Source organism: Festucalex cinctus, chromosome 2 (assembly GCF_051991245.1).
Source record: "Festucalex cinctus isolate MCC-2025b chromosome 2, RoL_Fcin_1.0, whole genome shotgun sequence".
Classification (NCBI taxonomy): domain Eukaryota; kingdom Metazoa; phylum Chordata; class Actinopteri; order Syngnathiformes; family Syngnathidae; genus Festucalex; species Festucalex cinctus.
The window spans coordinates 13,506,025-13,532,766 of record NC_135412.1 but is presented as its reverse complement, the minus strand read 5'-3'; the positions used below and the strand labels follow the sequence as shown (position 1 = coordinate 13,532,766).

Genomic DNA, 26,742 nt, shown 5'->3' with positions numbered 1-26,742 from the left:
ATTAAGCCCATGAAAAAGGCGTTGTGCTCCGTGTTTACGTTTGTTCGATTAACTTTGAGGTTTGCTCGTGCCCGAAAAGACGCGCACGTATGGCGTACGTCGCTGGGGTCTATTCCACGTTTCGCCAGAGGGGTCGCAAATGTGCAAAAACTCTTAATCTTGCATCCTGCCCCTTTAGAAGTAAGTCATGCATGTAATGCAGGAGTCAATCTTTTTGAAACAGTACTTCTTGGCAATGAGGAAAGTGCTATCAGTTTGATGCACACTGGAAAACAAATGTACACAAATAAACTTAAATCATATTAATCAATATTTTGTGAAGCCATTGATCATGTTAATTTCTCACAATAATTACAAAATACATAATTGCCAACTCTTTGTACATATTTCCCAAATCTCATTTTCAAATATTCACTTGTTCAACATTCATAGAAAATGTCACACCACTGGTGTACTATTTTTGGAACAGGTGCAAATTAGGGTTTCAAATTAGTATTAAGGTTTAAAATTAGTTTTAAAGTAGAAGTAGGATGGTGGTTTCAAAAGTAGGGTTTGAAAATATGATTGGGGTTTCCAATTACGGTTTTCGACTATGCTTCGGTGTTCTAATTAAAGTTTCAAACTATGGTTAAAGTTTCAAAGTAGGGAGTTAAAGGTTAAAAATGCAACTTAAAATGTGTGACCTCAGCTTTCAATGTTTCATATTAGCAAGCTAGGGTTAGTGTTTCAAACAAGGTATGGGGTATTGATCTATACTTAGGGTTTAAAATTAATGTTTCAAACTAGAGTTAGGTTTAAAAGAAGGTTACTCCTGCCTCATCCGGCGACTGGACAGTTATCAAGTTAACCGTTATGGTTCACACAAGGAAATGACAGAGGACCCAAAAGCAAATTGAAGTGTGTTTTATTGAGGTGGTGATGAGAGTGGACAAGGCAGAGACACGTGGTTGCAGCGAGTGGATAAGTTCTTGGCCAACTCGCAGAAGAGCAGATGGAATGTCAAATGAAGGGTCCAAATTGAAGCAGAGGTGGAGGGAGACAAGCAGTTCGTTTGAGGACGCGTTGAGCAAGGCTGGGCAGGGAGGTGCTGATGAGGCAATGGGGTATACGCCATGGAAGAGGCGGGACTGTTTTTGCACATCAGTTTGTTTCCGGTTCGGTTTGCGACGTGTGGGCTGCGTCAAAAATACTTGTGCTTCCGACTTTGTGCCCCTAGCTGGGTTTCGCATTCGCAACCCGGACCGGAAACAAACTGATGTGCAAAATCACGTCCCGCCTCTTCTGTGGCATATACCCCATACAACCGATTATCCATCCATCCATTTTCTTGACCGCTTATTCCTCACAAGGGTCGCGGGGGCTGCTGGCGCCTATCTCAGCTGGCTCTGGGCAGTAGGCGGGGGACACCCTGGACTGGTTGCCAACCAATCGCAGGGCACACAGAGACGAACAACCATCCACACTCACACACACACCTAGGGACAATTCGGAGCACCCAATTAACCTGCCATGCATGTCTTTGGAATGTGGGAGGAGACCGGAGTACCCGGAGAAGACCCACGCGGGCACGGGGAGAACATGCAAACTCCACCCAGGAAGGTCCGAGCCTGGACTCGAACCGGAGACCTCAGAACTGGGAAGCCGACGTGCTAACCACTCGACTACCGTGCCCCCTACAACCGATTAGATATGGCAAAAGGTCACAGTTTGAAAAAAACTACAAAAAAAATAAAATAAATAAAAATTAAAAAAATAAACATAAATAAAATAAAATTAAAAAAAAAAACACACAGGCTGGAATACTACTCAAGTAGTCGGAATCATCTGGCACGTGCTTGCAGATCAGCAGAGGTCTTGTAGCCAGGAGTTGATTGCTGATCAGCTGCAGGTGCACTCCCGGAAACACCCCGCCCAGCCTTTAAAAAGGTAAAGTCAACAGCAAACACGGCCACAGGAAATGTGGTTACCAAAATAAAGTCAGAGGTGAAGGGCTAGTACGCACCTGCCACAATTACACGGGCACTGCACTGGCTGACATGAAACTGAACTGGTTTGTTGCATTTGTGCAATTTTCTGTTTATAGTAGTGCTGTCAAAGTGTTTTATTACAAAACAAAACAAAAAAACGCATTGATCATTTAATACAGATTATCCATCCATCCATCCATTTTCTTGACCGCTTATTCCTCACAAGGGTCGCGGGGGCTGCTGGCGCCTATCTCAGCTAGCTCTGGGCAGTAGGCGGGGGACACCCTGGACTGGTTGCCAACCAATCACAGGGCACACAGAGACGAACAACCATCCACACTCACACGCACACGCACACCTGGGGACAATTCGGAGCGGCCAATTAACCTGCCATGCATGTCTTTGGAATGTGGGAGGAGACCGGAGTACCCGGAGAAGACCCACGCGGGCACGGGGAGAACATGCAAACTCCACCCAGGAAGGTCCGAGCCTGGACTCGAACCGGAGACCTCAGAACTGGGAAGCCGACGTGCTAACCACTCGACTACCGTGCCGCCCTTAATACAGATTAATCACTTAATTTTGACCACGGATTATCCTTTAGTTTGACAGCAAATGGCTATAGGTCCGGTTTTTCACCCCATGAAATGGAGTTCCAAGATTATGAATGAGGTGTCATGATGATTACAGCAAGGTATTAAGTCCTATATTTTGTAAGATTTGTAGTATCCCTGCTGTGATTTAGGGTGGGAACACATCATCAGTTGTGAACCTTAGGCTCATTGAGTGTTTCGGCCATTACCACTAGACACTCTCACCCAAGGACGGCCCCTCCAGAGTTGATCAAGCTCTGGGGTGTGTTCCCTATATACTACGTCATTTTTGTAATGTTTTCACAGGTTACTTTTTGCTGAAGTAGGATGGCGCCCTCTAGCGGAGTAATCGAGATTGGATGGTTTTTGAGTAGTTTTATGCATTTTTTAGTAGCCTTGTTTCTATTTCAAATCTTAGTTTGTGAAACAGCAGCCACCAGCAGGCACCCGAAGCGAACTGCTGGCCACAGAAAAAAGGGACCAAGAGCCAGATGGCAAGCTAACAGAAAACTGAGGCCGATTCATGACTACAAGGAACGAGGCTGAGGGCAGCCAATATAAGCGCATCACCATTCAACAAAACAATAAGGAAACTCCCAATCACATAAATACTAAAGCGCAAATGCTGATATTAATTTAAGACATTCCATGGGGTGTCCACTCAATCCAGACAGACTAAAGCCTTATTCTTCCTTCTTCCTCTTCACTTTTAATGCAAATATATGAATTTATTAGGAAATTCATTGAGACTGGTGTCAGCCACGCAAAGGTACTCTTCAGGACCTACTCCATCCTGGAGCTAACAGACCGTATTTCGATGGCACGGTCAGATTAGGGTACATAATAAAACGTATAGCGAGCATTCAAGATAAAAGAAACTGTGACAGTTCCCATCTGAACTTTAAAACTTTACTTGGGGAACGGCCTATCTTTGCACACACACCGGAAATTTGAGAACCACCTAAGGATACAGTATATTAAATGCTCTACAGATGGAAATATTGAACACGTTTGAGCCTAGATGTGTGAAAGATTCAACATCATCTTGATTCAACACGCTACATGTATGCATGCTACAGCCGCAAGAACACAAATGAACTATACACTAATCACAAAAATGTAGGAATATTTGGCTTTCTGGTGAAATTTATGGAAAATGTAAAAAGTTCATGCTACAGTGATATATCATGAAAGTATAACATTTACAAGGATGCACTTGTGATTTCCTCATCTCCAACAATTTATTGAAACAAAAAGTTAACAATGGTGGGTACACCACAACAAAAAACATCTCAATAACTTGTCATGTACCCATGAACATCAATTACAGCTTGACGACGGCATCTCATGCTGTTCACAAGTCGACTCATTGCTTGCTGAGGCATGACATCCCACTCTTCTTGACGGGCAGCCCTCAGGTCATTGAGGTTGGGGTGCAGAGTTTCCAGCCTCGACACGGCGACTCAGCTGATCCCACAGATTTTCAATAGGATTCAGGTTTCAGATTCAGTCTCCAACAGCCGTTCCCTGATGATGCCACCTCCAAGAGCTGCAGCATTGGCGTTTGTGAATTTTGCCGTTAAGGTCCTGGCTAGAGAACAGCAACTTGTGCAAAAAGTACTGAAACATTGAACAGTTGGACAAGTGATTCAAAAGCTTCGAGAAGCTCACATTAAATTCACCTGCAGAGGCTTGAATGCATTTTAGGCTCGTACTGAAATTTTACCCAAAGCCAAATATCCATAATTTTTTGTTAGTAGTGTATATAGTTTTTATTTTCCTTTCTACTTATTTTTTTGTACCGGTATTTTTATTTTTTTTTTAAATCTGTTTTTATGTTCACATTTATTTTGGCATTTTTGGGCCTTCATATTAATGAGTCAGTTGGATGTGTTACATTGTGCATTGTATGCAGAGGAGAGGGAAGTGATGATTGGTTGGTGTTCTTCAGAAGTGGAGTATCATTGAGGCTGATGTTGAGCTCGGTTGCTGTTGAAGTTCTTGAGCGACACTGGGTCGTCTGCTAGAATCTAGCGATTGTTGGGCGGGAGATTTTCACCTGACTGGTGGAGGGTATGTGCTGCTTTGAAGACCCCCTTTTTCTTTTATCACTCTGTTCCTAAGACTCCAATATTAGATTTGGCAGAGGCACCTTTTCTTGAATCACAGATATAATTCTTTAATAAAAATTTTCCTCCTGTAAAAATCAGCAAGCATATAATTTATACAAGTATTTAAGACAAGCTGTAAAATGTCTGAAGTCCTCTTTTTTGTGCGTGTTTAACAAATTTAAAACATAAATCATGCTGTTTCTACTAAGTACTGTCTCAAATGTTCTCCAGTCTCGATACTGTAAATGTACAGCATCGGAAAAGGATATCCAATCAGTGTTGCACATGGAAATGTGGTAAATCCCTTGCATCCCCATCCCCAAAAAATACACACTTTTTTTATGCAGTCCTAAGCAAGAAAAAGATATGATGTCCCAAAAAATGCCAAGTGTGGCTTAACTGTAAGCACTACAATATGTGAGTGATGTCAGGATCTGCCTTCAGTCAGTTTGCGTGTGAGCATCTGGCTTTGGCATTGTGGCCTACAGTAGCTCATTGTGTGCGTTAGCATTCAGCCTGATGGTCGTTTGGCCTGTCCACTAAACGGTGGCTCTCTTTGTCCGCATGCGTTTTGAATGAGTTTTGGAGGAAGGCGGGCTCTCGGAGGCAGAATGAAGGTTGACAGCCAAGATGCGCGTGAAGATCCTCAGGGACGCGCTCGTCGGCGGGAAAGGCCTGCATGGTCTCTAAGACCAGACCGAGGTGCTCCAGGAAGGAGTTGACGGACACGCGCAGGACGCGAGCTTCGTCGGCGCACCACTTCCTGAAAAGGTCACACAAAGCGCATGGAGGTCACCGGCGGCTGAGCGCAAAGCGACCTAAGCGAAGGTTACTCACACGTTTAGGATGCTTCCGGCGAGCGTTAGCTGCTTGCGGACGCCTCCTCGCCGGGGCTCGCGGTCGGGGCTCAGCGAGCGCAGAGCGATGGAGGCCTGGCGCGCCGACGGGAAGGGAACGTCCAGAGAGCTGCCGGGGGGAGCGTCAAGGAAACTTATGTGGCTCAACAGCACCGGCGACGTCTCGGAGGAGGTTGGGAGTACGTGTGGAATCCCCTGCTGGCACGCCACCAGGTACAAATACTTCGTTATTCTACTTAAGTACAATTTTCAGGTTAGTATACTTGCCTGAAATTTTATTTCTGACATATTTGCACATGTACTGGCTGCATTTGAGCATTTCATCACATTTTCAACTTCAGTGGATGGCAAACAGGACATAAAATTTTTTTAAAAATTAAAAAAAGACGTCAGTAGAGAGGGGAAAAACATCTGTCTATGCTTGGCTCTTGACTGATCCATTCAGATCTTGGGTCCATTAGTTACCATGACAATGGGTTTCAAGAAGCAAGATATTCCCCATGCATGGCCTTAGTTAGAAGAGTGTTTAATGTTGACTCCAACAACTGGTAACGATTGCCCTAAATCCCAATATCTACTTACATTTAAACACACACACACACACAATACATTTATTTCTAGTTGCCAGTAAGCTAATTATAATTTTAGTTACTCAGTTCAAACCTTAGGTCCAGAAAAGCACTATATAAATCGGATGCATTATTATTACAAAACTAATGGAACTGTTTTTTTGTTGCATCCAAAACTTGAACAATGTTACATATAACCTGATTTTTTTCCCCCTCTCCCCTTTTTTCAGTGGAATCCTAAGAAGATAAACAAGTGCACACCCCGTCCCCCTTGGTTACTTAGTACTGCATGTGTTAAAGTACCGCTTTTTTCCCCTCTTTACAAACCAGTAAAGTATCATCTGTACTTCTCCGGAAATAGCACAACCGCATCTTTGTAGGTCAAGGTTATTAATAGCACGTTAAAATACAGTAACACTGCTCAAAGTGCTTCACATATTAAAAACACTGTGGTGAAACAATAGCAAATAAACCATGCAAATTAAAAAAAAATAAAATAAAATGGAGATATCCAGATCAGCTAGCTAGTACTGTAGAAATTAAAATAGCACAGCTAAAACACAGTAAATAAAAAAACAGATTAAAACGATCAAATTCAGGTGTCCAGCTCAACACGTGTTAAACGCCAGCATAAACAAATGTATTTTTAAAAGTGATTTGAAGCACTCAATAGACGCGGCAGAGCGGATGTTCTGCGGGAGCTTATTACAAAGTTTGGGTCCAGCGACCGCAAACGCCCTGTCTGTTGGGGCATACAAAGTACAAACACAATATTTCCGCAGGGTAATGTACCCTTTGTACTTGCCACGTCTGATAGAATATTAATTATTGGCTAACTTCCCCAACATATGTTCATGTACATATTAGTTAACAAGGCAATGTCAAAAGTTTGCAGTAAGCAAGTCGGTGTTTCGTTTGTCCAGCATGTTCTGTCCAAATGTTTACTCTCATATGTACGAGTCGACCACACCATTCTCCTATTTAATCGACTTTGCTGCTAACTACCAGTCGCGCGTAGCTGAACACAAAGCACAAACAAAACGTTGAGTGGTTCAATGTCATTGAGAAGATTGAAATGGAAGGATACAATTCCAGCTTGCTCGCTTGCTCGACGCTTTCGGGCGCCGCCATGTTGTTTGTATTTCGAGGACTTCTTCGTCCGAGTAATTTGAGCATCGTTGTTACGCGCGGCTGCCCCCCAGCGGCGGGCATGGAAACGGTGCACACAAAATAAAAGCGTTCGGAGAAATTTTTAAGATGACGCGTTTGGGTCATCATTAATTTATAGAACGCATATTGAAAATATTAATTATGAGTCATATAGGCTTGCTGTTCACAGACACGAGATTTGTTGCAGATTCTTGAGTTTTTTATTTATCTATTTATTTTTGTTGAGTAGGAGCTGTCAAAATCAGCTGTGCAAGATTGGCGTCTGCTGTTTGTCGAAGTGTGAGCACCGAGCAGCTCATCCGTGGAAGCGCCGACACAAAGTCCTTCCAAAATTTCATTGAAGACGAGTGCACAAGCAGGGGTAAGGCTATAGGCAGCTGATTATTGGCACACACCCAAGCATTGATGCACTTTGCGTGTCCCACAGGCGGCTTCTGTGCTAAAGAGGAAAATTTGTCTCCAAATTCGTCACACTTGTTTGGGGGATTTTGGCGTGTGTGATATGAAAAATAAAAAATGAAAGAAAGAAAAGCTTCAATTAGGCTATAGCCTAGATGTCATAGTTCCACGCAAATTGCATGCTCAAAGGAAGTAGGAAGATGTTATCCAGTCCTACCACATACTACGTTAATAGACTTATTCATTTTCAATAATATATCATTCAAAAATAAAAACATGTTTATGCTCATGTTTAGTTTAAACCTGATTTGTATATTTTAACACTATAATTTAAAACCTCTTTTTGATTCATACTTTATCAATTGTATTTTATAGTTAATTGTTCCATAAATGAATATCTTTTAAAGAAACACACATGTGGTTTATGTTTTTTATCTTGAATTGTTGAAAGTATCCATCCATTTTCTTGACCGCTCATTCCTCACAAGGGTCGCGGGGGGTGCTGGCGCCTATCTCAGCTGGCTCTGTGCAGTAGGCGGGGGACACCCTGGGCAGGTTGCCAGCCAATTGCAGGGCACACAGAGACGAACAACCATCCACAACAATCACACGCACACCTAGGGACAATTTGGAGCGCCCAATTAACCTGCCATGAATCTCTTTGGAATGTGGGAAGAGACCGGAGTACCCGGAGAAGACCCACGCGGGCACGGGGAGAACATGCAAACTCCACCCAGGAAGGTCCGAGCCTGGACTCGAACCGGAGACCTCAGAACTGGGAGGCAGACGTGCTAACCAGTCATCCACCGTGCCGCCCTTGTTAAAAGTAGAGCTGTCAAAATTAATTGATTAGCAAATTAATCGATAATCGAGTAATCATTTGGCACATTTTTTAATTTATTGAAATTGTCCAAATCCTCTGATTTCAGCATATCAACAGTAATTGTACACTGATTTCTGTAGTATTTCATGAAAGAAGACTGCTTATCTTCTGTTTTTTTTCCATCAAAATAAGACATTTACAAACATCTGTTTTTACTTTGGAAAACAATGACTGAACCGGTGACATATGATATCAATCCCCATTCTTTTAAATCACTATACAAATATGAAGTATGAAATAATAACCACCGATCTCTGGTTAATAAACAGTAATCATGGGAAAAAATGCTTTTGTGATAAACTTTAATGCAAAATTAAAATGAATCCGATTAGATGATTAATCAATTGAATAATCGATAGATTAATCGAATCTAAACATTTTCGTTTCTGACAGCACTATTTGAAAGTTACTTGTGCCCCTTCAACAGTAAGCCTTGCTAATCTCGAAACAGCTTCGGGATACCCTGGCAAAGTTGCTTATTGTGTGCTAGTTTGTACATTATTTGTGCTGTTCTGAGTTGCAGCACCCAGTGGTCAAATTTGAGAGTGTTTCATTTGATAAATACTAGTTTGGTTGGTTGTATATAATTGGAACGGTTAATAACTCGTATAGCTGTTTATTGCTTTTTTGTTGTAGTCTGCGTGTGTCTGTCTGACTGCGCTTGCAGTGCACATCCACTGGACAATGGCAGCGACAAAGGGCAGTGGCGGCGGTTTGCTGCGTGACCTGCAGGTGGCGCTGCAACTGAAGATTCAGGAGCTGACGGAGCGAGACGCGCTGATCGATGAGCTGGAGTTGGAACTGGACGCCAAAGAGCTCCTGATTGGACATCTGCGGGCTGAGCTGGATCGTCATCGCAGCTCGGCGTCGGGCGTCGACGACGCTGCCGTCGAGGCTTCCGACGCAGGTGCGGAAGCCTTCAAAGATTCAAGCTAACCACACGCAAGTCTAGATGAAAACACCCTCACAGCTAGTGTTAATTTTGTCAAAAAAAACAAAAACAGAAAACAAAAAAAAACTAGACTAAAGTAATTTCGTCAACACACATTTTTCACCGGACTAAAACTAGACTAGACTGGACCAAAACCCTCATTAACAAACAATAACTAGGACTAAATCATTATGCATTTTCTTTGACTAATGAAGACGAGGCAAAAATGTTCTTCACTTAATTAAAACTGGACTCAAATCTGTGGACATTTTAGTTCATGAACAAAAAGGAGACGAAAATGGCATGATCTGCTAATCTAATCTGTCACTGTGACATCATATGACACAGTACAAACACATGGGACAGACAGGAGGTGGATTCACGGTGAATAGATTTAAAAAAAAAAAAAAGTAAATTATAGTGATATCTTAACATTAATCCAACAGCTATTACATTCCAACAATAATAATACAACTGCTAACTAATGCTGGCTAACTTACTAGCTATTAGCATGGTGCCATAGTAGCCACTGTAATTGTGTTTTAAGTTGTTTTTTATCAAAAAGATCATAGAAAATTTTATGTGAAATAGTTTTAGATTAAAAAAAAAAAAGTTCAATAAATCTGCTGACAAAAATATATACACAGGGGTAAAATGGTTGTCCTGACTAAAACTAGACTAAAATGACAGTTTTTGTTGACTAAAACTAGAGAAATAAAATTGTGTTGGATTAAAATAAAAACTAAGATGCTAGATTTATAGTCGACTAAAAATGAACTAAAACTAAAAAGTGTGACTAAAACTGGAGTCAAACTAAGGCTAAATTTAAATATGGCAGACAAAATTAACACTAGCATCCATGGCTTGGCAAACAAACCAAAGTGAACTCACGAAACAACAACATGAAGGTAATTTATGTCTTCCAGTCAGCTCCCTGGGCCAATTGTGTCTTGTCCTGGTGTTCCTCGTTGTCTGGTCAGTTGACTTGTATTTGGTTTTCTGTTGTTTTTTTGTTTTTGTTTTTTTTGTCTGTCTTTGTCGGCTCATTGTGTTTGTCGAGTCGAGTCTTATTCCTTGTGTGTTTGTGCTCATGCTGAATCATATTTTTGGAATTTTATTGTTTATTATTTTTTGTTATATCCATACACCATATTTGTGTTTTTTTTCCTTTGGAAAGAAGACTTTACAGATTGTATTTTGAGGTCTCGCCAACCTTTGGGTCTTATAGTACACAAATACACACACCAATCGTGACACCAAAGAACGAACCAACTCACAAATAAACAATAGTTAGTAGTCAGGCTGCGGAGTTGCACTACGCGTCAGTTGGATCCAAAATGTTCTCTTCAGGGGCCATGCTGTAGAGGTCCATTGAGGTTGTGTTTTTCGCCATCCAACAGGTGGCGCTCCAGCAACGTCGGCGGCGTCACTGGATGAGCCTCAACGCACCAAGAGACAGGCCATCTCAGCAGAACCCGCCGCTGTGGATCCCGCCCGGCTCACTGACGTCACGCTCACCAGCTACTGCAAGAGCAAAGAGTGAGACCCCCACCCAGGTTGTGTCGGGAAACCATTCACAGTCTGGGCCTGGCCATTTTCCCTCTGTGCTACGAGGATATATTGAGTTGTTTCGTGCAGGAACTTCCTGTAAAAGACGCATGGCGTATTGCACAAATGGAGCATTGCCTTGTTTTAAGAGGCAATAACAAATCTTTTTTGGATTTGGACAAGTCCTGTGAAAACAAAAGCAGTAATAATCACAATGTGACCAGACGTGGCTTATTTAGCAGCCGCACTCAAACTATTTTGTGCTCGATTGTGGCTGTCAAATAGGCCACCGCTTAGGCCAGGAATGGGCAAGTGCGGTGGTCGAGGGCCACAGAGGTTTCCCTCCTCCAACACAGCTGAATCAAATGGTCAGACTCATCAGGTTTGTACAGAGCTTGCTGATGAGCCGATCCTTTGAATCAGCTGTGTTGGAGGAGGGACACATGGAAAACGTGGCCAAAAATGATTCCAAAAGTGAACCAAATGACAACCATGGTTCCGCAGTGTAGGAATTTGGACAAAATGGTCAACTCGGTATCTAGTATACGGGAAGGATTTCCAAGGTAGCTCCAGAGAATCTTGCTCATTGGAGCCATAGCGTGTTGGCGTATTTGCAGGTCCAGCGAGTTGATCCAGAGAGCGCTGATGGACAATGACTTTATGAAGCACCTGGAACACGGACAGGTGAGAAACTCGCCAGCGTCCATTTTGTCGTTACTTTGACGTGTGCGTCGTTTTCGTTCCCGCCGATCCAGATCCTCACCATCCTGGACTGCATGCGGCCCACCAGCCTGGACAAAGGATGCCGCGTCATCCAGGAGGGCGACGATGGATCCAGCGTCTACGTACTTGAGGGTTAGCTGTGCGCACGTTTTGCCTCTGCCGCTGATTTCTTCTTCTTCGGCACAGGAAGTGCTGTCAGTTCACGCCGCCATTGGCGGTCAGATAAGGTGCGCCTTTGGCGCGTCTCCCGCTCTTGATTTTAAATGTGATTTTTAGTGGATTTATTTTGATATAAACCGGAACAATGACGTCGCGCCCATGGTGTTTTTTAAATATTGCACACAAGTAATAATACACATTTGAAAAAACAACAACAAAAAACTAAAACTAATCCTGAAACTAACTAAACTAAAACTAAGCATTTATTAAAGGACTAAAACTAATTAAAAAAAAACCTAACAGAACCACCCTGAAAACGAATTAAAACTAACTAAATTAAAAAAACAACAACCTCAAAACGAAATAAAAACTATAATGAAAAATTCCAGAACTATAATAATCCTACTGTCATAGTACAAATAAATTGGTTTATATACTGTAGCATTTTTCTAAATAGGCAAAAGCACAAATAAATTATTTGTACAATGTTTAGGACTAAACACAATTTCTCTTCAGAACATTATGTGGCCCTTGCGTCCTTCTGATTTTCTGTATGTGGCCCTCAAATGAAAAAGTTTGGACACCCCTCGTGTACGTCTTTCTTTGTAATTGTTTCATCAGAGGGCGTGGTGGAGGTGAGCAAAGGTGGCAAAAAGCTGTGCACCATCGGCCCCGGAAAAGTCTTTGGCGAGCTCGCCATCTTGTACAATTGCACGCGCACTGCTACGGTGACAGGTACGCACAACGTCGCCCCCTAAATGTTAGCACTGCAGACCAGTCCGGGCATGCTCCTCCGCAACGTGTGTCCGCGTGCGTGCAGCGCTGAGCGACATCAAGCTGTGGGCCATCGACCGTCAGGGCTTCCAGACCATCATGATGAGGACCGGCCTCATCAAACATTCCCAGTATACGGACTTCCTGCGGAGGTAGACTTGGCGCTATGATGTCACAGCATGATGTCATTTTGACCCGCCTCCCTGCCGTTGTCAGCGTTCCATCCTTCCAGGCCCTTCCAGAGGATGTTCTCAGCAAGCTGGCCGATGTTCTGGAGGAGGCGAGTCCAGACCCGTTGGACGTGTGTGCGTCGAAGGGAGATTGTTTCTGCTCACGTGACTCTGTGTGTGTATATGCATCAGACTCACTACAACAACGGTGATTACATCATCCGGCAAGGCGCCACAGGAGACACCTTCTTCATCATCAGCGAGGGCCAGGTGAGCACCGCCCACTTCCTGTCACCGCTTGTGGCCTGGCCAGGGTCCGCGTGCGCTACGCCAGGATTGCCTGAGCGGAAACAAAACTAAAATTGACAAAAAAATTTCCTTAAGCAAGCCAGCTGAAATGATTTTGTCTTTTGCAAAGAAAGTGTAATGAAGTTTCATTCCACAATACTTTTGTCATGTAGTTGACAAATTTCATGTTTTTTACAAAAGACAACGGGAAATGATTTGCAAAGTAAAGTACAGAGAGACCTTGAATTAAGGCGCACTCAACCTAAGGCGTTTCAACTTTACAACGGTTACGCGCGGTCCGCCATTTTGACTCCTCGTCCGCCATACAGCCCGCAGTGTTTTCCCCTCGTCCGCTATTTAGCGTTTAGCTAGTGCTAGCGCTTGTGCACATGTGGGAGTATCTTTGGCTTTTTTGCCCTCTTTTTTCCACATCATGGCCCCAAACAAGAAAGCTACATCTTCTATCAATGTTGGTCCAGCCAAAAGAAAAGCAATTACCATGGGAATGAAGCTAGAGATCATAAAAAGATCACAAAACGAGAGACACCGACAAACATTGAAAAAGACTTGGGCTCCAGTCGGACAGTATCTTATTTTAATTTTAATGTATTTAGATTTTTATGTAAATTCTTTTGATGTAAATAATGACTTTATTGGGGAAATTCGACTTAAGTCTTAGTTCGGGTTACATCGCTAGCGTAGGAACAGAACCCTGACGTAACTTGAGGAGTTCCTGTATCTTTGTTCATCAATCTATGCCAGTGACTTATAGTGACAGACAGAACAAAGAAAACATCTTTTCTGAGATGGACGAAAGTTTATATATGGCCTAAGTTGGCTCAATTTTGGATATTGATTTGTGTTTCTTGATGGCAAATATGAGTGTGTTGTCAGGCTGGGAAAGCCTATGAAGATATTTTTCACTGTGACAGATTGTAACTCTGTCCAGTGTCCACCAATGCTTTTGTGTTTATGCCTTTCCTATAACTACAAAAATAATAATCCCAATATACGCCAAACCTGGCTCTGCAGGTGACCGTGTGGCAGCAGAGCGCCTCCAGTGGCCAGCAGGTGGCGGTGCAGACGCTGTCCAAGGGCGACTGGTTTGGCGAGCAGGCGCTGAAAGGGTGAAGCAACATGGCCGACGGGCGGCGCCATCCGTGTGGTGCCGCCTTCCAACTGTTCTTCCACTTTTGGCTGGCTGTCTCGCAGGGAAGACGTGCGCACGTCCAGCGTGACGGCAGAGGGCGCCGTCACCTGTCTGGTGGTGGACAGAGAGTGAGTGGCCGTGCGTCTCTTTAATCGTCTTCACAGCACATCAAAGACACGCTGCCGTCAAAGGCGTTTTGCGGCCACGCTGCGAGGAAGCAGGTGCTGGCTCTAGGACCTGAAACTTCTTCCGACTCCGATTGAACGTGGACATTTGCTTGGAAAGCAGGAGTGGAGCTACGTGGTGGCCAGCACGACCCCGTGTCACCCTATGGCCACCCTTTTACCTAGTCAATTGAAATTTCACTTGCATTGTGCTTTTCTCCCTTTAAGGTTCTCAAAGCGCTTTTACACTCAACATGGTCACTACTCTAGGGCTAAAGGGTGCAACCACAACCTTCTGCCACCTGAGCAATGGCGCTCCCCCAAATCAGTACTTTCCTTTTTTTGTGTGTGCTCAATAGATGTCAAAAGACAACTCTGTCATCAGAGGCGTGTCGGGTTTTGTGTTGTCGTCACGTCACCGTCTGAGGCGCATCGGTTTCACACTACTCTGTCCCGCAGGTCCTTCAAGCAGCTGATCAGTGGCTTAGAGGATGTCGACAACAAGCGGAGTGACGAAAACCAAGTCCAAGCCAAGTGAGCGCCAGACATTGCTAACGAGCTAGCGGCTAGCATGTTGAACTAATGGTGAGCTAACACGTGTGTACAGGCGACAGGCGGAGGATGATTTCTTCTCCGACGTGACGCTTGACGACTTCCGTGTGGTCTGCACTTTGGGCATGGGAGGCTTCAGCCGCGTGGAGCTGGTGGGCACGTGTGTCGTTTGCAACGTGCTAACGCGCGTGATAACGTGCGGCCGTGACGCCTTTAGGTGCAGCTGAAGATCGACGCCGGCCGCTCGTTTGCCCTCAAAGTGTTGAAGAAGCGCCACATCCTGGACACCAGGCAGCAGGAACACATCCTGTCGGAACGCCGCATCATGATGGACATCCGCAGCCCCTTCATCATCAGGTCACATGATCACTACACGCTCACATGGTCATCATTTAGGCGCTTGCTTGTTCGGTTCGCACCCGAGTGTGGAGCGGTTGGGAAGAAGATCAGCACCTCCAAATCCGAGACCATGGTCCTCAGTCGGAAAAGGGTGGCGTGTCCTCTCCGGGTCGGGGATGAGATCCTGCCCCAAGTGGAGGAGTTCAAGTATCTTGGGGTCTTGTTCACGAGTGAGGGCAGGATGTAGCGGTAGATCGACAGGCGGATCGGTGCAGCGTCTGCAGTGATGCGGACTATATCGGTCCATCGTGGTGAAGAAAGCTGAGCCAAGAGGCGAAGCTCTCAATTTACCGGTCGATCTACGTTCCAACCCTCAGCTATGGTAAGAACAAGATCCCGGATACAAGCGGCCCAAATTAGTTTCCTCCACAGGGTGTCTGGGCTCTCCCTTAGAGATAGGGTGAGAAGCTCGGTCATCCGGGAGGGACTCAGAGTCGAGCCGCTGCTCCACCGTGTTGAGAGGAGCCAGCTGAGGTGGCTCGGGCATCTGGTTCGGATGCATCCTGGACGCCTCCCTGGGGAGGTCTTCCGGGCATGCTCCCCCGGCAGGAGGCCCCGGGGTCGACCCAGGACACGCTGGAGAAACTTTGTCTCTCGGCTGGTCTGGGAACGCCTTGGGATCCCACCGGAGGAGCTGGTTGAAGTGGCTGGGGAGAGGGAGGTCTGGGTTTCCCTCCTAAAGCTGCTGCCCCCGCGACCCGACCTCGGATAAGCGATAGTAAATGGATGGATGGATGGATGGATGGATGGATGGATGGATGGATGGATGGATGGATGGATGGATGGATGGATGGATGGATGGATGGATAGCCGTTAGCTTGGGGAAGGGATGTCAATGAAAGCGTATCCCCCAAGGATGTGACGAGAGTGGCTATCTTCCTCTTTCTTGGCGAATCTTCACTCAGTCGTAGCAAAATTGACTTAAGCTCAGTGTCAGCATTTTTGTACCCGGTTACGTCCCGTCGCTGATTTTGAATGACAGTTAACGTCTCACTCACCTGCTGCAGGTTGTATCGGACCTTCCGGGACCCCAAATACTTGTACATGCTGTTGGAGGTTTGTCTTGGCGGAGAGTTGTGGACACTCTTACGAGACAGGTGAGTGTCGCCGTCCATGTTCACCATGCGAGCCCATGCTCTGTCTCAGCCTGGTCTGTTTCAGGCAGTGTTTAAACTTGAAAGTGACCAAAAAGAAAGCTAGCTGCCTAAAATTCCAAAGTGAGAAGATGAGAAAGTGGGCCACACGTCCCAGAAGAGCACCATTTCATGTTCTTTGCACGTCCTGTTTTTTGTGTGCCACCAGGGGCTCGTTTGATGACGGAACCACAAGGTTCTACACGGCGTGCGTCATTGAGGCTCTGGCGGAACTCCACTCTAAGGGGATCATCTACAGAGACCTCAAGCCGGAGAATATCATCCTGGACCACAGAGGCTATGCCAAGCTGGTGAATGTCAACAAAGGTTCAGTGACGCTGACCGGGACTGATGCCATGTTTGGCTGTTAGGTGGACTTTGGCTTCGCTAAGAAGGTGGGCCTGGGGAAGAAGACTTGGACCTTCTGCGGGACTCCCGAGTACGTGGCCCCAGAGATCATCCTCAACAAAGGCCACGACACCTCAGCCGACTGCTGGTCCCTGGGGATTCTGGTCTTTGAGCTTCTCAGTGGAAGGTCGGTGTAACAGCATCTCTTAGCATGGTTTAAAGTGTTAGCTTCAACACGTCATTCACTTCTCGGTCCCACAGTCCGCCGTTTTCCGGCTCGGACCCGATGAAGACGTACAACATCATTCTGAGGGGCATCGACATGGTGGAATTCCCCAAAAAGATCGCCAAGAGTGCCGCCAACCTCATCAAGAGACTCTGCAGGTTGTGGCCCAGCATAGATCCACTTTGAGATCCAGAAAACATAAGAGTGTTTATCCTTTTGGGTTTATTAGCAAACAGAGGCAAATGATGTTGGGCTTTGTTTATGCCACTGGAAAAACGTTTTCTGCCGCCTGGATGTGATGTCACTGTGAGGTTGTTATGTAAGGGGATATACGGATTGCTTTGAAATTGATATAAAATGCTCAAAATGGCCACCACAGAAAGTGAAAGTATGCGTGTTTGTGTGCATGTGTGTGTATCAGGGACAATCCCTCGGAACGTCTCGGGAACCAGAAGAACGGCGTGAAGGATATCCAGAAGCACAAGTGAGTAACACAACGCGTCTTCCTGATGGTCATGGTTGTCATAGCAACGTGTCCTCCTCCTCTTCCTGCGATCAGGTGGTTTGAAGGGTTCAACTGGGATGGCCTCCGTCAGGGAACCATGGACTGCCCCTTTACGCCAAGGGTGAGTGGCGGCGAGCGTGGGCGGGCAGCATCAAAGGCGAGCGTGTTGACTTCACGCCTCCTTAATGGTCGAAGGACCAATCAATGCACGTTTAAAAATCCACTAAGCTAACCCAACAAGAAATAAAAAAATAAGCACATTCTGTAATCCAGTGCGGAAGGCTCTGTTGCATAAAATGGGCCATTTGAGGACTGAGGAACTGCTGAATTGGAGAGGGACATTAATAACTCGTTTTGTGTCTTGTTTCAAATACTGACCACGGTGACTCAAGTTGGAAGATCCCATCCTCAGTAGCAGCAACCAAGCGGTTAGCATCTGTGCTAGCTCGCTTGAAGGGATACTTGACTCATTGAGCCATTTTCAGCAATAAAAAGTTCATATTTTGTCCAGAATGAATTTGCTCACTTCATTATTTTTTCATCTACAATTACAGTAATACCTTAAAAAAATAAAAAATAAATTGCACTTGCTGTTGACTGAATATGGCATCACCTGTGCGGAGGAAGTAGGTAACATGGCTCAAATTGCTTACCAAACCCAGAAAACAGGTGAGCCATGATTAATCGTTAGACTCGTTACCTACTTCCTTATTACAGGTGAATGTCATCTTCATCTTTTTTAAAGGCATTAACTGTGTTATCATATTCATTCTGGACAAAATAACTTTTTACTGCTGAAAATGGCTTCATGAGTCAAGTATGATAAGTATCCCTTTGAGTTGTCCACGAGTGAAGTTGACGTTGTCTTGCCGTTGACAACATGACATATATCAATATCAATATTTTTCCCCACAAGCCTTTTAGCCAGACTGCCATCAAACTGAAATTGAAATCCTGCCATTATCGAAGGCATGTTGAATTGATGTGTTAGTTTGACACCGTCATCAGTAGCTTTCAGGTTGTACTCAAAGGCATGAACGTACTTTTGCCGTCAGGTGGACGGCCCGCTGGATAGCAGCAACTTTGACCACTTCCCCTTGGACGCGGAGGGCCCGCCCCCTGATGAGGAGTCGGGCTGGGACCTGGAGTTCTGAGGGAACAAGCAAACAGCAAGTGAAACACATTTCCAGTGGTCAGAGTGCGTGCAATGGAAGTACAGAACTCTGCATCCTCTTTCTGCACCCATTTTATGTTCGTGACAAAAAAAAAGACATCTGTTCAAAAGCTTTGTTCTTGCTTTTATTTTGAGTGTTCAATAAAAGTGGTGAAAGGGCAGTTGTCTTGTGAGTGGTTGGGAAGAAATGCACGAGGTCCTCTTCCACCAAAGTGTGAGGGCCCTCACTTTATTGAATTGTCCCTTTTAGGGCTGTAGGACGATTTTGTTTGCAGCAGTTGCAGAATGTTTGTATGTATGTTTGTATGTAAGGATTAGGGTTTTAAAAAAGGGTTACCTAACTCAAACCCTATGATCCTGTACTGTATATTTGGAGAGGAAGCACTGTTTCGCCCTCTACTGGCCAAAAATAAAAAGGGATTTTGACATAAGAGACTTCATTAACAGGTTGTTTCTCCCATTCCTCACCTCAAGGGGGCTCTGTTGCCCTTTTCTTTTTTTGCATTTAACATCTCGACCAGCTCAGAGCTTCAACAAATTTTGACTAAATGGGTTGTTGATGGCAGAGTTGGCAAAAGTACTCGTTGTAGGGAAGCACCAATGCAGACAAAAAAACAAAAACAAAAAACAGGCTAGGATGGGGTGTATCTTAATTCTAAATATAATTATAAAAATATACTCAAATACAGTTCAGCTACCTGGAAAATTGTACTTAGAGATTCCCACCACTCATTAATGTAAGAAGTAGGTGGGGGGGGAAACAAGTGAGCAAATAACGGATTGCAGTTTTGTTTTGTTTTTTATTACTGGACATCACAGTCACGTATCTGTCCTCTGAAATAAAAAGTCACTTCTCAGCTTTGGAGTGAAGTTTAAAATAATAAAAATAAAAACAATAAAATAAAGATACACCAAATAAACACACAGCTCGCAGTGTCCGACGCTTGGCGTCCTCCAGAGGTCTCTGCCTGTCCAACAAAAGCGCAAATGAAAGCAAAATGTGTCTACAGAGTATACTAGTGAAGATGCTCTGTGCTCTTCACTGCTCACACTTGGCCTTCTGGTACTGAACCCTTTCTTTTTCTTTTTCTTTTTTCTTTTTTTTTTAATTGGAGGCCAGAAAACAAAAATAGGCACATGCACCCAATGAGAGCTGTTGCGAACGCAAGCAAACAGCATAAAGAAGAGAGAAAATCTTTCTCTCATTTACTTGAATTTGGTGTTTTATGTTATGTTTGTTTTGTTGTGTTTCTGTAAAGCGCTTTGTGACAGCTAAGGCTGTTTGAAAGCGCTATATACATAAAGATGACTTGACTTGACAATAAAAGTGTTTCCTGCTTCTGTCAACCGAATCTGCAGAGGAACGACCAGGTGTATTACTGTCATTGTGTCTTATTAGGAAGGAAGAGCCCATGCGCATCCTTGCACACTCATGCACGAAAAAAATAAAACACGTCCATACATTGGTGCTTACGAACTGAAAGGCACAATCCAGTGACCTCCCCAAATAGGAATGAACATTTGATAGTCAAACCAACTCCCACAGCTTCTTATACAAACTCTCAAACAAGTAAAAAGCAGTAAAAGTGATTGTCCTTCATTTGAGTGCCCAGCGGAATCCTGCAGGGTGATTTGTGTTCATGTGCACACAAAGTGGCCATAGCTTGTCACCTCACATCTTTGTTGTTGTTGGGTTTTTTTTGTTTTTTTTGTTTTTTTTTAAGAAAGAGTCATTTACAGGTGCTGCCTAAAGTTCCTTCAAGATTCCCAAGCCTGGTGTAAGTTCTGGAGCAACAACAGACGTGTCTTCTAGTCCTCATGCTGTAGAAACCATCAGAGTTCATAGGTCATCTTCGGCGAGCTGGGCCAAGTTGCTCGGGCGTCGTCCAGCTGAGGGACCCGAAAATGGAGCCTGGTTTCCAGAATCCGCTTGACCCCTGCGGCAGCCGTCGACTGCTCTCTACGCGGAATAGGGAACATTTGTCACACTTCAACATCATTTAGTGAAGTTATCATGAACTTTTCAGTGCAAGTGAAACATTTATTGCCTTTTCCTGTTCATAAAAATGTTCATATTTTTGCACACACGTGAACGAAAGCGATGCAGTGTTTGCAGCCTCAGTGTGAAGTTCCTCCCATTCACCCAAGGCCACGTATGGGAAACAATTATCTGCTTTTGATAGGCATCGCTTACCCACTTCCTCGTCTGGCTCAGCCTGCTTCCTGTTTGTTATGTACTAAGTCATTCCAGCTTGAGTCAAATGAGAACACGGTGGACAACTAACCCTGTTACACCCTACAGAGATGCTGATGGTAAAGTAATACTCGACAACAGAAAGCTTGAAATTCGATAAAAAATGCTTCCCTACTTTGTATTGGTAACATGATTAAAAATTGATATTCAGGATATGGTCAGGCTGCTGCGAAAAGTCTCTAAAGACTCACCAGCTGCTCCACAATTCTGCTGCTTGAGTAGTGAAATATGTTGTTTATGTGCCGCTTACTTTTTCTGTCTCCAACTATTGCATATTTTTCTATCATTATTTCCACAATGTTTATGTGCAATGCTCTCTCAACTCCACTTTCCCCTTTCTCTATCCATCATGGCTGGGTTCTGTTCAAAATTTCTTTCTGCCCAGGTGTGTCTGTTTATATAGGGTTTCATAATATGGAGAATGGGAATGTGATTCGAAAAGTGCTTTTAGAGAAATTTGCATTGAATTGCAGAAGTGTATGAATTGAATACAAAGTGCAAGTAGTACTCATATCTAGTTTCCTTGTCAACAAATGGGGGGAATTTCGTAAGGGTTTTAAAAAAATAATTTCTGTCATGACTAGGGTCATGCAAGGGTCTTGTTTACTGTCGTGACTAGGGTCACCCAAGGGTTATGCTTACGTCATGACTAGGGTCATGCAAGGGTTATGTTTACTGTCGTGACTAGGGTCATGCTTACTGTCATGACTAGGGTCAAGTAAGGGTTATGTTTAAACCTAGGGTACATGCAAGGGTTATGCTTACCGTCATGACTAGGGTCATGTAAGGGTTATGTTTAAACCTAGGGGTCCGCCAGGAGGCGTCCTTTGTGTGGGGGGGACTGTCATGACTAGGGTCATGCAAGGGTTATGTTTACTGTTGCGACTAGGTCATGTAAGGGTTATGTTTACTGTCATGACTAGGGTAATGCAAGGGTTATGTTTGGGTCATGACCGTAAGGTCAAGTGTCTGTTTTGAACTGATGTAACCAGCATCTAGTTTCAACTAGTAAGACACTATGTGATGTCAGGAGCTGTGTGATGTCAAGAATCTTTAATCTCTTTATCTGGTCAACAGCCAATCATATAATTCCATGTCAGTCCTGCTTCCCACATGTCTAGCCACAGCCAATCAGATCGATTTGCTGTCTATATAACCCTGACTGAGAAGTGTGTGTTTTTGTCGGATTATCACCTATGTTCCTCTGTGCACCTCCACAGCCCAAGTTAGTTTAGCGTCTCGTGATTCTCTTCCTGGCTTAACTGTACTATTTTTCCACCACATATGTAGCATGAAAAGGAGAATATGGCTCTACCTGTGTAGTTTGTGTGGATGGTGTGCACAGCCCATTTGAAACGGCGGTACAGCTGGGCGATTCAGATAAGGTCAGCTGAACGTGCGACGGAGAAATGGAGTCAGGATGGACCAGAACAGGCTGCAAATGCAAAATATTGTGTTCAATAGGGCATCTAGGTTAGAACAAAATGACTTTATGTTAAACACAGGTGAGGTAACCTACATCCTGCAGTAAGTAGGTCTCACTGGGTCCTCGAGCCGGGCCTTGGCTGGGGAGGTGTAGGGCGGGCAGGGACGTGTTATGAGAATGGAGGCAGGGCAGCCTGTGGCGGTCAATGGAAGCGGAGGAGTGGGGTCTCAGGGCACTGGTGGTGGACACGGGCGGTCTCATGCAACGACCTAAACTATTGGACTTGCTTTCTCGCCGCTGGTACTCAATAGGTGACTGTAAGGCTGAAAGAAACACAAGTAAAAGACTGTTCAAATGGGGGCATATTATACACGGGATTTTACGGTAATATAAGATCAGGGCTTTGACGTGAGTTTCCATTTGACCTTCTTGAAAGCAAATTCCCTCCTCCCATGATGCATTAGTGCTCAGAGAAAGTCAATCACACCAGAGCTAAAACATAATTATGCGTGTAGGCGTGTGAGGCTCACCATTGAGGAAATTGCGTTGTGTCTCCAAGATCTGAACAACGTCGTTGACCCAGGCTCTGCACGTCTCCGGGGAGGAGGCCAGCAACTGGAAGCGCACTACACTCCCATCAGGATTGCGTGACGTCAACACAAATCGTGCGTCATCACCTTCCGCAGCGGATTCCACCCCCAAACAGCTCACCTGGAACACAGCTCAAGTCAGAACTCCGCCATGTTGACTTTTATTAAATCAACTATAGGTTCAGCCCATTTACCATTTTCCCTAAATGGGTTTTCTGAGATTTCTCTGTCCCTGATGAAGTGTTTAGACCAGGACATGTCATTGATCTTTGTGGACTTCTGAAGCCCTTAGATATGGAGGACCAAAAATGTGACAATAATAAATATGTTAAAAAACACAATTAAAAAAATTAATACAAAAGATAATATATATATATATATATATATATATATCAAAAGTCAAAATAAATGTGGAAATAAATATATAAATAGAATTATCAATCAATAAAAACGCTCTGCTCGCATTTTCATTTATTTCATGCTGCCGCACACTGTCAGCATGAATGAAATGTGTCATGAAATGTTATTCAAACAATGGGGCGGTCCTAAGTATTTCTTGGGTTAAACAATTTTTATGAAGCATTTCAAGCTAACAGCATCTACAGCGTGAAATAAATTAATATGAGAGCAGCTCATTTTTATTCATTGATTGATATTTAATTCTATGTATATATTTATTCATGTATTTATGTCCACATTTATTTTTTTGTGTCTTTTTTTATTTTTATTTTTTTACTTTTATTGTTTGTTATTACAGTATAGTTGTTTTTATTTCCATTTACATTTATATTTTTGTGTTTAATTTTTGAATTATATATATATTTTTTTTTTATATCAGTACTTATTTTCACTTTTATTTACTTATTTATTTGGGTTTTTTTGCATTTCTGGTCCTCCATACTTAGAGACTGGTTTGTTATTAAGCCTTAGTCATAAACTTTATCATAACTTTAATCATAACGTTGACTTGACTGAACCTACTGAATGAAAAGTTGTTGCATCAAGTACTTACCTTTATACTGCTTTTATAGATGTACCCAGGAAGTGAGAAGCCCTTCTTCCTGTCAATGGGTTCACTGAAGATGACCAGCTGCTCAAACAGGAAGACCCGTCTTTCCTTGGCTCGGGACAGGAAGCCACTGTCCTGCTCAGTAACGGTGAAGGTGTCCTGCTGGAGCAGCTTCCCCTGGGCTGTGATCTTCCCCTTGTACCCATACCACAACAGAAACACAACAAAAAGAGGAAGCGGTTGTGCTATAGTTAGCACAAGCAGTGTGTTTTTTTTTGCCTTTTGACTTGCAATCCAAATCCTTGGGACTTACCTCAAAGCCTTGGAGCCGACCCACATTCATCATGTCATTGCAACGTTTTGGCACAAAGCACATCACTTCTACTGCTTTCTGTTTAAAATGCAAAAAAAGAAAAAGAGCTGAAGGTAAAAACAAAACACAACATTAAAGCTTTATAGAACAGAACACCCACCTCCAATTCCTCTATGTCCATCCCAGCTTTGGTGTAATACTTCAGGAAGTCCTGCTCAAATAAACACAACATGGTCACCAGAACATTCCAGCTTTGCCACTCAGAGGTGAGGGCATCTGGACCAACTTTCATGGTTTCGAAATTTGAAACAAATTTGAATGTAATTTTGTTCACCTTGAGCAGCAGCTGATACTTCATGATCCTCTGGACAGGTTTGATGAGCAGGTCATTGAGCTGCAGCCTGTGACCCAGCTGCTGACGCAACTCCTGGAAGCAACAGAAATAAAGTGGACACAACAACAGTGACACCCTTGATTGTGACACGTAAACCCAGTAGCAAGGTATAGTCGCCGTGTTCAGGTTTATTTTTAGTTATTTGTCTTACAGACAGTCATAGGTGCAACGTTGAAGCTTATATGAGGACTTTTTTTCCCCCTTGTAAAACTTGGAATGACCATTTGAATAATTTTGAAGTATATTGTGTGTCTTTTCCGTAGTATTCTTTCGACAGTAGACGGTTCATTAAATAGAAGTAATATACATCTCCGTATTAAAGACAAATGAGTATATCTACATGGATTTTTTTTTTTTCCATTTAGCAAACACAAGAATCATTTTTTTAATTTTAAGGATGATTCGACACAACTGTGGTTAACTTCTTGTGATTTTGTTTTCGTACATTGTGGGACTAAATTGTAACATAGGATGACGTATCAGTAAAATTGATTCTAAAAAGAAAATCAAGTCAAAATCAAAATCTCGTACATGTGTTGGGGCGTACTCATTCATGTTTAGAATGCAGGTGAAGTAAACTGACTCCTATTCAGAGAACTCCAGTGTTAACGTGCACTTGTTATATAAGTTGAGTTTAGTTGTTATGTATTAAACATTTTTTTCTTTCCAGATGTATGGCAAAGTCAGCATGTAAAAAGTTAAGACGCCCGCCCGAGGTGGGACAGTAATCATTTTCAGGTTACGCATTCTTTATTAAAGCTGTTCTTTTTTTTCACAAAATTGAAATTGAAGTGACCAAATTATACTAATTTCCACCGTCTCCTAAGGGAAAACATTACACTTTTAATTCCCACCAAATCTGAGGCATTAATTGCGACATTGCAGAAGGTAACCCTAATTAAACACAATCGTCTGTTAAAAGAATGTGAGCTACTCACCTCAAAGTAGGTTTCAATGTACTCTGAGACAATGTGCTCTGACTTGGGTTTGTTCTGACAGTACACCACGTACATATGCAGACGCCTCTCCTGTAGGGCAAACAAATGGATTATTGGGTCAAATTTGATTCAAACTTGTCTCAAATTGAAACTAAGGCATTTCCCAATGCTTTACTGTAACAGGAGAGAAATTATTCAACTGAATTGCAAATACTGAAACAATATACAGTATGTAAAACCTGCTGAAAAACTCTGTGTTGGATGCAAGGAATCTTTGTGATAGTGATTTGTTTCTGAGAAATGAAGCAAGTAGCAGCCACTCTTCTGGGATTAATTGACTTTTGGAGGTGGGGCTATCCTGAGAGTCCTAATGGAGCATTTAGGCTATGTATTATTTACCCAGGTTAGCTCGTGTGTAACCGGAGCCTTTTTCAAGCCCGTCGACAGCATCAGGCTGTACCTAGCAACAAGCTTTGTTACTTAGAAACCACTGAGCTGCTCCACCTGAATATGGACATCTTGCAAAATGACAATGACCAGGATTATTTTTACATTTGTAGGTTTGTGTGTGTGCTGCATTTTGCTGACGTAGCTCTTGCAGGAAGCAGACTGCACCCCTCTGCTTTTGATTAACTCCCCTTTGCTTGTTTTCACAGTGTGACACCAGGCTCAGATTTAGTTACAAGTTTCTGCACTCGGCCGCAAGTCGATTTTCTCACCTACTGAGCCCCATCGGTTTGTTTCAAGTGTTACGGGGAAGCGACTTCATCATCAGACACAGCCGAATTAATCAGTGTCAGTGTCCTGTCGACATGTGTTACCACTTAACCAATACTAACAAATCTAATTTGGGAACTCAGTCTTAGCCCTGTGACTCCATAGCAGTCCAAACTCTTTTATGCAACACAAAATATATTTTGAACTTACAGCAAAGATAGAGAATAAGTTTCAGCTGTTGTTCTTTGGGCCCTTTTAGATTGCATATTTTTATTAACAATTCAGTGAGTGGAAGTGAACATCTACAT

General features: G+C 43.5%; 3 protein-coding genes and 1 long non-coding RNA gene across 11 annotated transcripts in view; 2 read left to right on the top strand and 2 right to left on the bottom strand.

Moving 5' to 3' along the window:
* Positions 1 to 3,776: 3,776 nt before the first annotated feature.
* Positions 3,777 to 7,279, bottom strand: lage3 (L antigen family member 3). The gene is made up of 3 exons (XM_077515266.1): positions 7,185 to 7,279; positions 5,509 to 5,637; positions 3,777 to 5,434 (listed from the first exon to the last, which is right to left on the bottom strand). Exons 1-3 carry the CDS (start codon positions 7,271 to 7,273, stop codon positions 5,176 to 5,178), a joined length of 477 nt encoding a protein of 158 aa, XP_077371392.1. The 5' UTR covers positions 7,274 to 7,279; the 3' UTR covers positions 3,777 to 5,175.
* Positions 7,280 to 7,446: 167 nt separating this feature from the next.
* Positions 7,447 to 19,253, top strand: LOC144013778 (cGMP-dependent protein kinase 1-like). Of its 5 annotated transcripts, none has more exons than XM_077512973.1 (21): positions 7,447 to 7,628; positions 9,217 to 9,456; positions 10,881 to 11,019; positions 11,646 to 11,712; positions 11,784 to 11,883; positions 12,532 to 12,645; positions 12,731 to 12,836; positions 12,901 to 12,964; positions 13,047 to 13,124; positions 14,175 to 14,269; positions 14,355 to 14,420; positions 14,916 to 14,990; positions 15,064 to 15,160; positions 15,226 to 15,365; positions 16,415 to 16,504; positions 16,710 to 16,851; positions 16,912 to 17,075; positions 17,150 to 17,272; positions 17,536 to 17,598; positions 17,674 to 17,740; positions 18,675 to 19,253. In XM_077512973.1, exons 2-21 carry the CDS (start codon positions 9,234 to 9,236, stop codon positions 18,771 to 18,773), a joined length of 2,112 nt encoding a protein of 703 aa, XP_077369099.1. In that variant the 5' UTR covers positions 7,447 to 7,628; positions 9,217 to 9,233; the 3' UTR covers positions 18,774 to 19,253. The 5 variants fall into 5 exon arrangements, with proteins under 5 accessions (XP_077369099.1, XP_077369098.1, XP_077369100.1 ...); XM_077512972.1 differs by having other exon boundaries at positions 14,685 to 14,990; XM_077512974.1 differs by lacking the exons at positions 7,447 to 7,628; positions 9,217 to 9,456; positions 10,881 to 11,019; positions 11,646 to 11,712; positions 11,784 to 11,883 and adding an exon at positions 11,943 to 11,978 and having other exon boundaries at positions 14,685 to 14,990.
* The window catches only part of arhgef25a (Rho guanine nucleotide exchange factor (GEF) 25a), a 55,155-nt gene continuing 47,335 nt past the window's right edge, over positions 18,923 to 26,742 (bottom strand). For 2 of the 4 annotated variants that reach the window (XM_077512978.1, XM_077512977.1), the window contains exons 9-17: positions 25,718 to 25,807; positions 24,720 to 24,812; positions 24,546 to 24,596; positions 24,386 to 24,463; positions 24,076 to 24,267; positions 23,004 to 23,184; positions 22,567 to 22,796; positions 22,363 to 22,482; positions 18,923 to 20,753 (exon numbers count right to left, since the gene is read on the bottom strand). In XM_077512978.1, the coding sequence (XP_077369104.1) occupies positions 20,634 to 20,753; positions 22,363 to 22,482; positions 22,567 to 22,796; positions 23,004 to 23,184; positions 24,076 to 24,267; positions 24,386 to 24,463; positions 24,546 to 24,596; positions 24,720 to 24,812; positions 25,718 to 25,807 (1,155 nt within the window). In that variant the 3' untranslated portion in view covers positions 18,923 to 20,633. The remainder of the gene's footprint in view (positions 20,754 to 22,362; positions 22,483 to 22,566; positions 22,797 to 23,003; positions 23,185 to 24,075; positions 24,268 to 24,385; positions 24,464 to 24,545; positions 24,597 to 24,719; positions 24,813 to 25,717; positions 25,808 to 26,742) is intronic. The other 2 variants (XM_077512979.1, XM_077512980.1) reach the window with 1 other exon arrangement.
* On the top strand, positions 21,038 to 25,578 carry LOC144013785 (uncharacterized). Its single transcript, XR_013282328.1, has 3 exons — positions 21,038 to 21,106; positions 23,033 to 23,200; positions 24,095 to 25,578. It is a non-coding gene; the product is annotated as an uncharacterized LOC144013785 (long non-coding RNA).

Coding starts and splice junctions, on each gene's coding strand:
- LOC144013778 (XM_077512972.1), top strand. CDS start 9,234: ATGGCAGCGACAAAGGGCAGTGGCGGCGGTTTGCTGCGTGACCTGCAG. Junction 11,713..11,783: donor AGCACCTGGAACACGGACAG/GTGAGAAACTCG, acceptor CCGCCGATCCAG/ATCCTCACCATCCTGGACTG. Junction 16,505..16,709: donor TGGACACTCTTACGAGACAG/GTGAGTGTCGCC, acceptor GTGTGCCACCAG/GGGCTCGTTTGATGACGGAA.
- lage3 (XM_077515266.1), bottom strand. CDS start 7,273: ATGCTCAAATTACTCGGACGAAGAAGTCCTCGAAATACAAACAACATG. Junction 5,638..7,184: donor CAAGCGAGCAAGCTGGAATT/GTATCCTTCCAT, acceptor TCCCCCCGGCAG/CTCTCTGGACGTTCCCTTCC. Junction 5,435..5,508: donor GCCGGAAGCATCCTAAACGT/GTGAGTAACCTT, acceptor TGACCTTTTCAG/GAAGTGGTGCGCCGACGAAG.